Consider the following 15,029-nt stretch of genomic DNA (forward strand, 5'->3'; position numbering starts at 1 on the left):
GCTAGACAGTGACTTGCAACTATTTAAGCCTGTTACACCATTATATTGGACACCTTGATCTAGTTACCAACAACATTATTGGCATCTGCATACAAAGAGAGAGGGAAGAAATACAAATATCTAATTTAACATTACGGACTTCAGTGACCTCAGCAAGGTCGTCACTGGATATACACCGGTTCACACTAAATTAGGTGGATGCAGTCCTCACTGTCAAATTTAAAATGTAAGCTGGAAGGATATTATTCATACAAATTCCTTAAATTCCCATGGTAAGAAACACCACTCACCATGTTCTCGTATCAACTGCAAGTTGTATGCACTGTTTTTATTATGAATATTTTGATTTTCATCCCACAGAGACAAGATGGATTAGCTAATGTCTTTTATCAAACCAAGTTCCTTTGGTGAGAAAGACAAGTTTTTAAGCTTAGAGAGGTTCTTCAGGTCTTGGAAGTATACTCAACGTTACACCTAAACACAAGGTGGTTAGATTGTTGTAACAAGCCAGAAATCCAGTGTCTCTATTCAGCCTGTGATTTTTAGTCTCTAGCAGAATGAACCTGTAGAGAAGAAAGTCACCTGGTCATGGGGTTTTAGCCAGACACAAACCACAGGAAGTGGATTTTGAGGGTAAGCCCTGCAAGGAGTGGCCAAAACAGATCATGTGATAGGCAAGAGACGAGCAAGAGAGTCAAGGTGAGGAGAGCGAAACACGGAGAGACTCAACCACCACATCAGTGAAAGAAAGGGACAAGAGGGCAGAGAGGAAAGGGCTGAGAGCAGATGAGAAGTCCTTAAAACTGACGGACTGGACATCACAGAAAGACCAAGAGACAGCGCACGATGTGGGAGTTGATGGACAATGCTGATACTAGATGACAGTCATGGGGGAACAGGGGATCAACAACAAAGATCAAAGCAAGTGCACCACTAGTTGAAGAACTAGGCAAGTCAACAGGCTTTTTGGTAAATGAGAGAGCTGAATCAGAGCTGCATGGTGCAATGAAGAGATGAGGATGAGGAAGTTTCCATCTAAGGGGTCAGTCGGGACATCAGCTGGGAAGCTGAAATCATGAGAGAGATAACAGGAGTCAAAATTAGAGAAGAAAGGTGATGGAAGAGTTGGGTGGATGGTAGATGGTGGCAGCACAGAGGCGAGAGGGAAGAATCAGATGCAGTGCTGTTCCAAAGAGATAAAGTGGAAAGTAGGAAGAAGTTGAAATCAGCAGGAATCAGAGAGTACTAGAATTGGAAGGGAACCTAAGAGATCATCAGATGCAGTCCCCTGCAGTCATGGTTGGACCAAGCACCATCTAGATCATTCCTGAGATGTGTGTGTCTAACCTGCTCTCAAAATATTTCTTATGATGGAGATTCCACAGTCTCCCAAGGCAATTAATTCCAGTGCTTAACTACCCTAACAGTTTGTAATTTTTTCTTAATGTCCACCCTAAACCTGCCTTGTTGCAGTTTAAGCCCATTACTTCTTATCCTATGAGCAGAGGTTAAGAAGAACATTGTTTCGCCCTCCTCCTTTTAATAACCTTTAGGTACTTGAAAGTTATGTCCTCTCTGTCTTTTTTCCAGACTAAACAAAGCCAATTCTTTCAACCTTCCCTCATAGGTCATGTTTTCTAGAACTTTAATCATTTTTGTTGCTCTTCTTTGGACCTTCTCCAATTTCTCCACATCTTTCCTGAAATATAGCACCCAGAAATGGACATAGCACTCTAGCTGAGACCTAGTCAGTACAGAGTAGAGAGGAATAATTACTTCTCATGTCTTTCTTACAACAGTCCTGTTAATACATCCCAGAATGATTTTTTTTGCAAGTGTCACTCTGTTATTTAGCTTGTGGTCCACTCTGACCCCTAGATCCCTTCCTGCAGTACTCCCTCCCAGACAGTTACTCCTCAGAAGGGAAACTCCGCTCCCTCACTGTGGTCTGACCCAAGAAATCAGAAAGGACAGGCCTCTATGGCTACATCTGCACTGAAGCCATGAGATGTGATCCCTAGTGCTGGTAAGGAGACTTGTCTTATCTTAGCTCAAGCTAGTGTACTAAAAATAGCAGTGCAGATGCTATGGCATGGGTGGCAGATTGAGCTAATTGCCTGAGCTTCCACCAAAGGGGTCAGGTGGACTTGGATTCAGGTGGGTAACCTGAGTTGTAGTGCATGCTGTAACATCCACAGTGCTATTTCTATTTCATTCCGGGGAATGAGCTAGTAAGAGTTTTTCTACCTATACTGAAAATTCCAGCTACAGCGTAGCCATACCCAAAAAGAGAGGGCAGCTGCAGAGCTAGGGTCAGAAGAAGGGCTTTTGGTCTCTATGGAGGAGAGAAGCCTGTAGAGAGTCAGCTACGGAGAGGTCCTAGATCAGGGTATCCAATACATGGCCCACAGGCCAGGCCCCTTTTTATGCAGCCCATGGAACTGGCAGCAGCACCATTTTTAAAAGGTGGCTGGGCAGCACCAAGCTGCATGTGGCTCCCACTTCTGCCACCTGACTCCTCTTCCAGCTCCTGTACAGCGCAGCAGAGGCAGAGAGAAGCATCAGGAGGGTACATGCACGGGAGCCATGTAACAAAATGCTGAGAGCCGCAGAAGCGCTGTGTGCCACTTTGCGAATGCATCCCTCCCCAGTGCTTGGAGGGAGAAGAACGTGGCAGCAGCAATGGTGGCAGCAGCAGCAGCTCCAGTGAGTCACCAGCACTGGGTTATAACAGGGTGGGGGAAGGGAGGACTGGGTTAAAACCAGGAGGGACTGGGGGTACCTGACTCTGAAGGGGAAAAGGGGGATTGGGTTAAAGTGTGGAGCTGGGGGGTACCTGGCTCTGGAGGAGGGTGGGGGCTGGTGACTGTGTCTGAAAATTGTGGGTACTGGGGGTACTTACAATTTTTTTTTTTGAAAAAGGGGTACTTTATTTAAAAAAAAATTGAAAAATACTGGAGTAGAACTCCTTTTAACTGGTTTGATGGCCAGCAAGACGAATCTGGCCATTAAACCAATTAAATTGAGTCCTGTTCTTTCAGCGTGCTAGGGTGCTGGGAGCTGCCCCAACCGCAATGTTCGTGGGGAAGTAGGAGGGTTGGGGAGCTGCGCAGCCATGGTGAAGAGGAGATGGCCTGGTGAACGAGCAGCAGGGGGGAGGCAGCATGTGAAGCTTCTGGGTAAGTTAATCTTGGGGCTGAGGCTGAGGGGGAAGTTTGGGACTGCGAGGGAGGGGGTTAAGCCTGGATACACGTGGGGGGGGCAGAGGGGTGATGGTGGTAGTAATTAATTAGAGGCTATTTTGTGTTCAGCCCCCAAGAACATGTAAAAAATTGCCATGTGTCCTCCTATGAAAAAAGGTTGGACACCCCTGTCTGAGATGGCTGTGACCTTTTGAGACATGATGTGGGTGTTACAGAAACTACAGAAAGGAGAAGTGTGTGGTTAGGAATGATCGAAAAGAGGGCAGAAGTAGTGACACAGGTGGGTGAGGGAGTTGGAGAGGTTGAAAATAGAGGAAGGACCAGTGTTGGAACAAACCTCACCAGAGATGACAGGAGGAAGAAAGGAGCGTGTGGATGTGAGGTGGCTTGGTGCTTGCGGATGGAGGGTGGGGAAGATGAACAGGAAGACTTGGTGGAAATGTACAGTGAGATGGTAACAAGGATGGTGAAATGTAGGCAGTTGGGGGAAGGGGAAGAAGGATGCTATGACACAAAAGAGCGCGATGGGAGCCTTGGGTGGCAGATGGACATGGTTAAAATGAAACAAAAAAGGAGATACAGGGGGAGACACTGAGCCAGTGACTTCAGGTGCTTGCAGCATCTCCCCACTTCCAGGCCACTAGATTGTGTTGCCCAAGGGAGAGGACCTTTAGGAGCTGCATGGCTGGGAGAGTCAGGGTGGGATGGTGGGGATGATGTGGATACTGGGACAAAAGCGTCTTCGTAGTGCAAGTACTTAATATGGAGCAGCAAGTGCATTTCAGCTGAGAACCTTAAGTTACAAAAAGTGTATCCACCTGAAGGACTTAGGATGTGTATGGTATATCTGTACACTTGAGACCTGAAATCGACACTGACATTTGGTGGTGCTGAGCACCCGTCGCTCCCACTGATTCCACTGAGATCACAAGGCTTCCGTGCTCTGAAAAAAAAATCAGACACCAACTGGTCAAGACTATGGGATGTCCCACCCAAAAGACAAACTTCAGTTACATAACTTAACAGCACAGTCAGGCATTGATTCATGAATGAATGGACAGTATTTACAGGATGCCCGCGCTTCCTAAACCACCTTGGCTTTGCCCGTGGAACAGGCTCTACCCTTCCTCCCCATCCAAGAACTAGATCACAGGCTGATGCAGTATGAGTACAGAATCACCAGAAACTGATGCATAAGTAGGTGTAAGATTAGTGTGGGTGAGGCACACACCATTAAACCAGTGCATAATCCAAACACTTCTGGAAAGCTTGCTTAGAACTCACAGAGTCAAAAATCAGACAGGCCTAAACGACTCCATAATTTTAAACTTGAGGCTCCAAGGAGCAGAGCTAGGCTATCCAATCTTTAAAAAACTAGCTTTCCTGCATAATGCCATCAGATCAAAAAACTTGTAGGATTTCTAAACTTTTCGACAAATGTAACTAATTTCCAGTCATCTTGCATTCTAATATAATCTTTAAAACCCAATGGGTTATTTTGTGCTAAATGATTAACTGACAAAACAGAATCAAATTTAGAAAGCATGCATAACAGAAGTCAAAATACTGAACATTTTAAATGTAACTAGATACTTCATTATTCCCAGGTTGCTTTCTCCTTTTCAAGGATCATCTTCCAGTTCCCTAAAACAGCAACACCATTTCAGGATTATCCTTTGGACAATAACATTGGTAGTAGCTATAAATTTAGCTGGTTACCGATGTCTAGAAACTAGAAAGGAATCTGATGTTCAGGGTCAGATACTGAAAGGAGACAAGGCTGGAGAATTCAAAAACATGCATAGGTACACAAGACAGGTAGTTAGGTATGATTTGCATAAAGTGTTTTTTATGGGTGTAAGCACGCTTTTACAAGCATGGCACATTTTATGGAAACACCGTGAGTTTCCAGATGGCAACCACTCAAAGCAGACAACACTATAGTATTATTTAATGCAAGTGAGAAAACAAAAGTCTTTTGAACTGCCATGGTTTGAGTTCACCTACAACAGCTAATGCTATAATCAGTAACTAAGTCAGCAGTAGGGAACTTCATTCCTTATACTTATATTCCTTATAAGAGGAGTATCAGAAACCAGATGCTAGTAAGGAAAATAAAGAATATTCTATTTATTTTTTTAATCTGAGAAGTATTTTGTTGTAATTAAGAAAAGTCTTTCACTGGTTCTCTACACCTTCACACTTCAGTTGAAATAAAGACAATGTTACTATGGTTGAGAGATTTTTGATCTTCAACTGTGGCTAGTTTTCATTACTGAAAAGATACCCAGGACTTTATTTCCTCCAATGTCACTAGAGGAAGGATCTAGTGTATGAATTTCAGCAGACAATAGTATTCCAAAAGTTTAATCCATGTACAAAAATAGCACAGAGAAACAAAATACCAAGGCCTTTAATATAAAAGTCTTCCAGTTAAACTTCTAGATTTGTTTACCAAGGATCACCATAACTAGAGAGATAATATCTTTAGCACCTGAAGAGGATTTGAATTATTTTATAAAACTCTGAGTTCTTGTCTATTCACAACAGTTTTTCCGGTGGAAAAAATATATTATTCCTTTTACGTTGATCTTTCCTCCAACTACAACCATCTTCTTGTAGACACTCTGTCACTGTTTAGTACAGTATGCTGAACAGCTCTTAGTTGAGCTACATAAAGCCCAACAGACAATATTCAAAAGCTTTGAGCACTCTTTCTGTCTATGAAAATCAGGCACCAAACAATGTCACCTGTATGTGAAGTATCAATCCCTTCCCAGTGCCGCAGGGCCACAACTCCTCTAGCAAAGACAGCAATCTACAAAGCCAAGAATCTTGGTTATCAAGTTTTTAAAAGAATATCACAAGTGCTCAATTGCACTGTCCATTGTCAGATATTTTTCTTTTTTGAACTCAGTCTTCCGAGGAGTAGTGGTCTTCCTCATCCCTCACTTCTCTGTATTTCATTGAAGTTTCCCCTTCAGGTTCAACCCTGACCATTTTAATATTTAATGTTTCTGCGAGTTTTTGTGCAGCAAGTTTGGCTTGCATTTCCTAAAACAAACACACAAGAGAGAGAAAAACAAGATAAACTACAATTTCCTGCTCATCCCAGATGTCACAAACCTACTACCTGAAAATGGAAACATTACAGAATAACGCATGCTTACTTTAACAGTCTTATCCCAGCTATTCTTCACATCTACTACAGGTTGAACCTCTCTAATCCAGAACGCTCATCAAGCAACATCTCTAATCTGGCATGACTTTAATTATCCAGACCACTGATGGGTGTGGCCAAGCTTCTTGTGGTCCCATAAAGTTAGATTACAGCTACCAATCCCAGCTCTCAGTGTTCTGTGCTGTTATTCACCCCCAAATATATTCTAAGAGCCCAGTAAGAGGTAGAAGTGCTGGTAATACATCTAAACAATATTGATTTTCCGTGGTCCAGCAAATTCTCTCACTCAACACTAGTCAAGTCCCAAGGGTGCCGGACGAGACAGGTTCAACCTGTAGAACCAGAGGACATTTCCCTAAATTTAAACAAAAATATCTTGAGTGTATTGCTTCAGAAAGAATTTCATTTTGTTACTTGAGCAGCAGTTTTTCCATGCCATGGATCTCACAGAAGACCTTCCGCTTGAGCAAGATATGGGCCCCCATAGTCATTACATGACTGAGAACTTCTACATTCCAAACCCAATCTGACAAAGACTGTAGCCTTTGGCAACTCCTGTGATTGCTTCAGTTCTAATCCCTCACACACACCTCCCTGGCTACCCAGGTAAATGTTTCCTTGTTTTACAAACTCTCAGGAATGCAGTGACTGCAAGTGCTTGTAAAAAATATTGTCAGCACCACACTGAAATTAAATAGCCCAAGAGCAACACGTTTTTACTACTTGTCCAGTTTTAAACATTAGCAGTCTGTCATCATATGCAATTCAATGCCAAAATCCAGTGTCCCAGGAGATCTGTGCAAAATGAAACTTCCTTATTGTCCAGTAACTAAAAAGACATGACCATTGAAGGAAATCAACTGTAATTACTTGCATACGTTTTCAATATACAACACAACACTGGATCCTTATTTTGCCTTCATAAGCATGAGTGGTGTATCTAGCATACACGTGTGCCTAGAATGCTTGTTAACATAACACACCTTTTGTGTTCAAGGCACAGAGATGACAAGTGACACAGCAATGAATTGATGGCTACTACATGCAAAGACTAATGCTAACTTTTATTCACTACTTGATAAACAGCTCCAAAGAATGAATTTGAAAATACCACTGGCAAATTAAGTAGAAAAAACTAATCTGAACTCATAATGACTGGAAATCTCAACTGACTAACATGAAAGATACAGTCTTTATGCTGTGGCTTTCCAGAACCATCCTAGATATATAATTACATTTTCCAGACCAAAGAGGAACACTAATTCATACCTCATAAATTTCTTTTTGCCGTGTCTGAATTGCTATTGATTCTTCTATGGATAACAATTGGGCAGGTGCATGATGAAGTGGGGGCAGTCGTGCTGCTGTGATGTCATCCAGATGTTTCTTCTCTCTAAGACGTCTTTCTTCTTCAGAAATTGATGACCCAGGTCTCCTAGGTGAATGACTAGGGGAGGAATCATAAGATGACCCACTCCACTCAGCTGGTAATCTGTACAAGGGATCAAATGTGAAGTTGCGACCCATAAGCAACGTGAATGTAATACATACAAAAGACTATTTCTAGAATTAAAAACTGACACAAAGACTAAGAGAGACAATATAAATCAGATCATATTATAGCGTACCACATAAGTGAACAACAAACAGAACTTTCATAGCTATAATTCTAATTCTATGCTTCTTACTTTGTGCCCATAAAACAGCAATGGCTGGGAGTCAGGGAGACTTCAGGCAATCACTGTTGAAGTTTCCAGACTGTTTTGCCAATATAGAAACAATACTGGAATTAAAATATAGTTAACAATACAGAAATTAAAATTCAGAGCAATCCTGAAAAGCCACCAACTGTTACAGTTCAATTGTAATCCTAAAGGAATATTGCTAGTTAACAGCTTTGGAGTGCAAACCAAGAAAACCTTTATGGATTGATAAGGATTATTTATTACTTGTGGAATCCGAGACCAAGTGACGCAATTTTTGATGATAACTTTTGAATCAGGATTTTAACCCCAGCACATGCATGTGGGGAACTAGCTTGCTAACCTAGCATGCCACCCAACACATTGTGCTCTCTGATCATCTAATTCTGTCCAAACAAATTAAAGCCAACAGCATTTACAGTCACCAATTTTATATAGATAATAATTTTCTCCTCCTACTTACGAGGAGCATCTACATTCTGCAATACTTACACATTGGTTTTAAATTTGTTTTTAACTTTTGGGTTCTGAGCTCTTGATTCTAGAACTTCTATATAATGTGGCTTTTTTGGAGTCATGCTGGGAAGGCTTCCAAAGGGATTATCCTTAAATTGAGCAACATTCTGTTCTTTTTCAGACTTTCTTTCATTGTTATTCTTATCTCCAATGGCAATTCTTTCAAAAGCTTCAACCAGCACATCACCACTGTTGCCTGAAGCATCCACTGCACTTTCGGCTTCGTCCACAGAGTATTTAGGAATCTCCTGAGCTGTTTTTATAAGGCTGGTTGTGGATGAATGTAAACTGGCCTCACTGTCATGAGTTTTTGCATTGTTTCCTATCATCCTCTCTGTTTGATCATATTTTTTATGGCCCTTTGCAGAAGCCATATGTGTGTCTCTTTTCTCCGTACATTCAGCTTCCTTGTCTTGCAAAAGAGTGTTAGTTTCATTTTCATTAGTCGCAGAGTTTTCATAAATAGATGAGAAAATGTTATTTGTTGATTTGTCATCAGTCAGGGCAACTCTAAGGTTGTTTGTATTAATCTCCTCTTGTTTTGTTTGAAACTCCAGTCTAACAACAGACAACAATTCAGTTTTCTTCCTTAATTCTTCCTGTTGTGTTATGGCAAGCTTCAGCTTTTCAACAAAATCAGAGATCTTTTTACCCTTATCTGGAAGTCTACAAATAAACCTCCTAAAAGAAAGAAAAAAGGAAAGAGTTACATGACAAGCCTCAGTCTTAGTTCCGCTAGTCACATAAGTAATAGCAGCTAATAGTTTCATGAAAATACTAAAACATTGATGGTTCAATGGATATTAGGCAAGATGGAGAGCAACAGCATCCCTAGCATCTGGCAAAAGCTGGGAATGGGCAAGATCACTTGATGATTACCTGTTCTGTTCATTTCCCCTAGAGCACCTGCCACTGGCTACAGTCTAAGATAGGGTACTGGGCTAGGTGGACCTTTAGTCTGATCCAATACAGTTGTTTTTATGTTCCATAACATAAGCCATTCTGAAAACATTAAAATTCTAAAATTTGCATACATGCATGACACCTGCAGTTTTAGAAGTACCCTTTTCTGCTATAATCATTAAATCATTTTGTCAAACCAGTGACAATTATTCTGAGCTGAAATTAATAGCGTGACAAATATTTTACAGTGATTTCGTTTAAAGGCTCACAGAACTGGGAAGGGAAAATACAAGACTGCATTGAAGTGTGCTATGACTACTGAAGATATTTATCAACTGACTTTGGAACGGCAACCATTATCCTCTTAAAACTGTTATCTTGATAGCTTTGGTACCACAATACAGTTGTGAAAAAATATTCTAGGTAAAACTATCTGTAGCAAATTAATCACAGAAGTTTTCAACCTAGAAATTAATGTGATTCTGACACAAATTAGCAGGAGTCACAACCAGTCCAACAAAGTTTTACTAACTGATTTTATGGAAAAATAAAATAAAGTATCAGTACATGTATTTTAACATAATCTACACTAGAACAGGTTTGCTTGTAAAACTATATACTAGCAAACATTCCTAGTATAAAACACAACTTACATTTTTGACACTATTGTTTATATCAAAGCAAGCTATGAACAAAAGCACTTGTGTCAGTATAACTGCATCTTCACAGGGGATTTCACTAGTATAGAAATCACACACAACTCCCTCTTCCCCCGTCAAAAAAACAAAAGCAGACAACAACAGGGAAAAGACGCAAGTGCTCTTATCAACACCAGCAAAAAAATTTAGTGTACACCAGGCAGTTATTTCAAAATAGCTTCCCTAGCATCTATACTACACAAAACCTATTTCTAAATAACTCTGAAATAGCAGTTGGCTTATATTGAAATAGGTAAATCTCACTGCACAAGGAATAGCACCTACTTCGAAATAGCTGTTTCAACATACGGGATGTTGAGGCAGTGAATAGAGCCTATTTTGAAATAGGCCATAGTGTGCCCAATAGCTCTATTTTGAAACAGGCTGTGTGTGTACAGATGCTGTATTTCAAAATGCATCTTGTGTGCAGCGGCATTATTTCGAAATAAACTTTACTGGAATCTCTCTTCCGTAATAACTTGTTTTGGAAAAACGCTGCTGCGTAGACACACCCTGAGAGACTAGGACTAAAGTTTGTGCAGGATACATAAAGAAGTAGAACATGATATTTCCTCCATTATTTCACTTGCCTTCACTGAAAAAGATGGGATGGGACCTATGTCTTCATATTAAATGAGTTATTTCACTGGAAATCTTTAGAGGGGACCAGGCATTGGAGTTTTACCTCAGTAGAGCTATTTGTGAACAATCATAGCCCCACCAATTGAGAATTACCTCAAGTAGTTATACTGGGGTATAAAACTACTTGTGTCTTGTCTCCACTACAATTTCATGTCAAACAAGCTATCTCCACATAGAACAAGAAGTATCTCTTGTACAAGGAAAGAGTCTAAATTTTAGACAAAAGCTCCCTACATTGCCACACAAACTGTGTTTTCCTCCCCACTTTGGACTTTACTCATTCGTAGTCTCTCTCTCTCTCTCTCACACACACACACACACACACTCCTTTTATTGAAATAAGACTATAAAGCCTGTTTAAAATTTGAACTTAGGCACCATACATCACATATGCAAATCATTAAAGCACTGACCCTGCAAACATGGAGGAGTGGTTTTACTCATGTGAGGAGCCTCACAGACTTTGAAGAGAGTCACTCATACATAAGATCAGGCCCAACTAGAGGAAAAAGCATCATTTGTTTATTGTTCTTCCCTGGTTCTCTCTCTTAGACTCAGGTTCTCAGGGTGGGCAAAATATGGCCCCTAGGCCAGATTCAGCCTGCTACCATCCCACAGCCCAGTGCAAGCCTCAGGCAGGCTTCAGGCCTGCTGCGTCCCCACATGCCACTCAAAGTGGCTGGCTCCAGTGGGTCATGTGTGATTCTGTGCACCGCATGCACTGCGCGGAGGGAGGTTTTGCATGCTGCCTCCACACCCAGCACAATCCTGCAGCTCCCATTCACTGGGAACCATACAATGGGAGCTACCTGGGTCATGCTTGTGGCACACACAGCGTGACACATACAGCACAGGGCATACAGCGACACACACAGCCTCTGCAGTGGTTTGCTTTGAGTTGTGTGGGGCTCTTGACCACTTAACCAAATTCTTGGAGTAGCCTCCATCAAAAATTATTGCTCATCCCATTCTAAGTGACCATCATTTGCTGGGTCACAAAGAAACTTCCCCCCGGTCAAATGGGCAGTGACAATTTTTTTCACATTCCTTTGCAGTGTGTGGGTGCAGGTTACTTGTCACAATTATCTCAATCCACCTATCATTTCCTTGACACTGGAGGGGCTTTGAACACTGGCGCACCTCAGTCACTCCTACTCTTTGCCTGTAGCAACCAACAGTATGGTCTCCTGTGGATCGTAATACTTTGGTCATTGGTTTTAGCATGTGGGTGCTAGATGGTGTTGATGGTCTGTGATATACAGGGAATCAAATCAGATGATCCAGCCATCACTTCCAGCACTGAGTTCTATGACCCTGGCTGACCCTGACTTGCTTGGGCTCCCAAATCCTTCCACACACTGTGCTCAGCGCAGCCCCATTATTAAGGGTCCAGCCTTATGGCTGCTAGGCCTGTTCTGCCCAGAGTCCCATCTCTGACCTGGTTGTTATCCATCTCACAATGTCTGGGTGCTTGTCATCATGGTATCCACAGTCCAAAGTGATAGTGGATGGTGTGAGAAGAGGTGCTTGTGTAAAGTAACTGACAGGACGAAGCTTTTCTGCATTGTATCACTGTACATTGGAGACAATAGTGGCTAGGGTAGGGAAGCAGGAGGCACAGCAGCTCTGTTTGTATGTGACAAGTGTGGGAGGACAGTGGTGTGCTAGGGGTAGCAGTGTGTGTGCTAGGGGTGGTGGTGGCTGAGAGGCAGGGCACCCAAATAGGGTGTCAGACACACACAGAGTGGCGATGGTGCGTATGTTGAAAATGGGGATGGCAGAGAGGCAGGAGAAGGGATAACAATGGTGTGCTGGTGTAGTGGTGTGTGCTCGGAATGGGGGTAGCCAAGGGTGGAGGGAGGAGGCAATTCAGCTCTGTGTGTGAGACATGAGGGAGTGACGGGTGTGTTAGGGCAGCAGTGTGCATGCTATGGATGTTGGAGATGGGGCAGGCAAGAGGCAGGGCATGACATGGGGATATAGTAGCAGCATGTATGTTGGGGACAAAGAAACAACGGTGTGTGTGTGTGTGTGTGTGACACAGGATGTCAGCAGTATGCTGGTGTGCGCTGTGGATGGGGTGGCTGAGGGCAGCTCTCAGTAGCTGAGGTGTTCTGGGGTAGCGGTGTGTGTGCTGGGGATGAGCGTGGCGTGAGTAGGAGGCAGAGCAGTTCTGCGTGTGTGACACGTGGGGCGGAGGACAGCGGCGCGCCGGGCTAGCGGTGTGCGCGCTGGGGATGGAGCGGCTGAGGTGTACTGGGGTAGCAGCATGTGCGCTGCGGGCAGCTGGTGGGATGACAACGCGGTGTTGGCGCGGAAAGTAAGCGGGGACAGCTGGCCGCGGGGGAAGCAGCAGCAGCAGCTCCGGTCCCTTCTCCCCTCACGCCCGCGCGACACTGTCAGCCCAGCCCCGCGCTCACCGAGCGGCCAGCAGCTTCTCCTGGCGCCTTAGCATCTCCCGCAGCTCTTGCAAGCTTCGTCCCCGCAGCTCCCCGTCTTCACCGGGCGGCGCGGACATGCTGCCAGCCGTCCGGGAACTGGCACGTACCACTCCAGCGGGCTCCCCAGCACCAGCTCCCACAGCAGCTTCCGCTGCCCGCAGGAGGGCGCCATGTTACCGGAAGGGACGGCAAGGCAGCGGGGTCAGATTTGTTGAAACGCGGGTGGGCGCGCCCCTGAAGAAACCATGAAGAAACCACCCCGCCCAACAGTGGCGTCTGCAGTTCCTCCAGCCACGCGCGCGAGCCCGCCGTATTTTTGGGCCATTCCCGCCTCCAGTCCTTTAACTAACGCTAACCGCCCCTCATGCTGTAGATCCCTCGCGCCTGGCCACACACCTGAGCTATGCCCCACCTCCCTCACCCGCCATGAAACCTCTCTCTGTCTCCCCGTCAGGGCTATACACCTCCTTCAGCCCCGCCCCCCCCAAAGCCCGCCTCAAACCCTGACCCCTGCTGCGCCGGGTACGCACAAATAACCCCCACAGCAACTGCCTCACACGCCTCCTGCTTCCCCGCCCCTCCACCTGTAACGTCCTTGGAGCGGACGTGAGCACTCCCGCCTTGCACAGAACTGAACACTCACCTGCATAGCCGTCGAGGTGGGTCTTCGTTTTCACGCCGACGTACAGAAGCAAAGCCAGTAGTGAATGCAATGGACGGTCGATCATTTGCATTCTACGTGGTCAGACCGATGGTGGAGCCAGCTCAGGAGCCGAAGCATTTTCTCTACTGAGCTCCCACTACCAACCGTTAGATATTCATGCAGGGTTTTAATTCCTGGTCATGCTGCCATGACTGCAAGAACAAAGACACAGAAGAATCAGTGTGGTTTAAAGTACCAGAGGGGGAGCTGTGTTGGTCTGTATCCACGAAAAAAAAAACCAAGAAACACAGTGGCACCATATAGACGAACAGATTTTTTCTGGAGCATCAACTTTTGTGGGCAAAGACCCGCACTGTCAGATGCACATAATGAAGATTCCAGAGACAGCTGTTAAGCAGGCTGATGAAAAGAGGGGAGTCCCAATCAAGAGGAAGGCCAGAGTTGACGAGGTCAGTTCAGTCAGTGAGTGGCCCTCTTCTAGCGGCTGATGTGGAGGTGTGAACACTAAGGCTGCATCTACGCTACAGCTCCATTTTGAAGGGACAGCTTTCAAAACTTAACATTGAAAGACAGCCTTTTGAAACAGAGCGTCCCTACTGGCAAATGGGGAGCAAAGGGTCAACCCGCCCTTTTGAATGTCCCCCACTGCAATTTCAAGAGAGCGTCCACACATACCAAGGCTGCCTTTTGAAAGAACGGGCAGGAAGTGCTGTGGGCAGGGTCACATGGCGGATGAGCCCTTCTGGGGCCGCTGCCTGTCATCCCTTTAAAGGGCTCCCCACCCCGAGCTTCAGCCTGCACCCTCTGAGGGACAACCACCTGGTGGGAGAGACAGGTGCAGGAGTGGCTCATGCTGGAGCAGTGACCAGGACCAGATGGCTGACCTCGGCCGGGGCCAGGGCGTCCAGGTTGGCTGCCACCCTGTTCCAGGCCTGCCACTCCATGGCGAGCCAATCCCGCAGCCCACCTGTCAGGTCCTGCAGGGCTGCTGTGTGTGCTGCGTCCCCTGCGTCCGCCTCCCCGCCTTGGTGGCACCAGCAGATGGCCTGGTGGCGGCTCCCCTCTGTCCCCGATTGGA

At 44.7% G+C, this 15,029-nt stretch overlaps 1 protein-coding gene across 1 annotated transcript; it reads right to left on the bottom strand.

Moving 5' to 3' along the window:
* Positions 1-4,348: 4,348 nt before the first annotated feature.
* On the bottom strand, positions 4,349-13,771 carry POLR2M (RNA polymerase II subunit M). Its single transcript, XM_075006832.1, has 4 exons — positions 13,267-13,771; positions 8,580-9,284; positions 7,654-7,876; positions 4,349-6,257 (listed from the first exon to the last, which is right to left on the bottom strand). The coding sequence occupies exons 1-4, from the start codon at positions 13,362-13,364 to the stop codon at positions 6,117-6,119; spliced, it is 1,167 nt and encodes a 388-aa protein (XP_074862933.1). The 5' UTR covers positions 13,365-13,771; the 3' UTR covers positions 4,349-6,116.
* Positions 13,772-15,029: the final 1,258 nt, after the last annotated feature.

Source organism: Carettochelys insculpta, chromosome 12 (genome assembly GCF_033958435.1).
Source record: "Carettochelys insculpta isolate YL-2023 chromosome 12, ASM3395843v1, whole genome shotgun sequence".
In the NCBI taxonomy this organism is placed as follows: Eukaryota; Metazoa; Chordata; order Testudines; family Carettochelyidae; genus Carettochelys; species Carettochelys insculpta.

Bases quoted from the DNA above. Each gene is read 5' to 3' on its own strand.
- POLR2M (XM_075006832.1), bottom strand. From the start codon at position 13,364: ATGTCCGCGCCGCCCGGTGAAGACGGGGAGCTGCGGGGACGAAGCTTG. The intron at 7,877-8,579 runs GTAAGTATTGCA...TCCCTTGTACAG, and splicing joins AACAAATTTAAAACCAATGT to ATTACCAGCTGAGTGGAGTG. The intron at 6,258-7,653 runs GTATGAATTAGT...TGTTTGTTTTAG, and splicing joins GGCAAAAAGAAATTTATGAG to GAAATGCAAGCCAAACTTGC.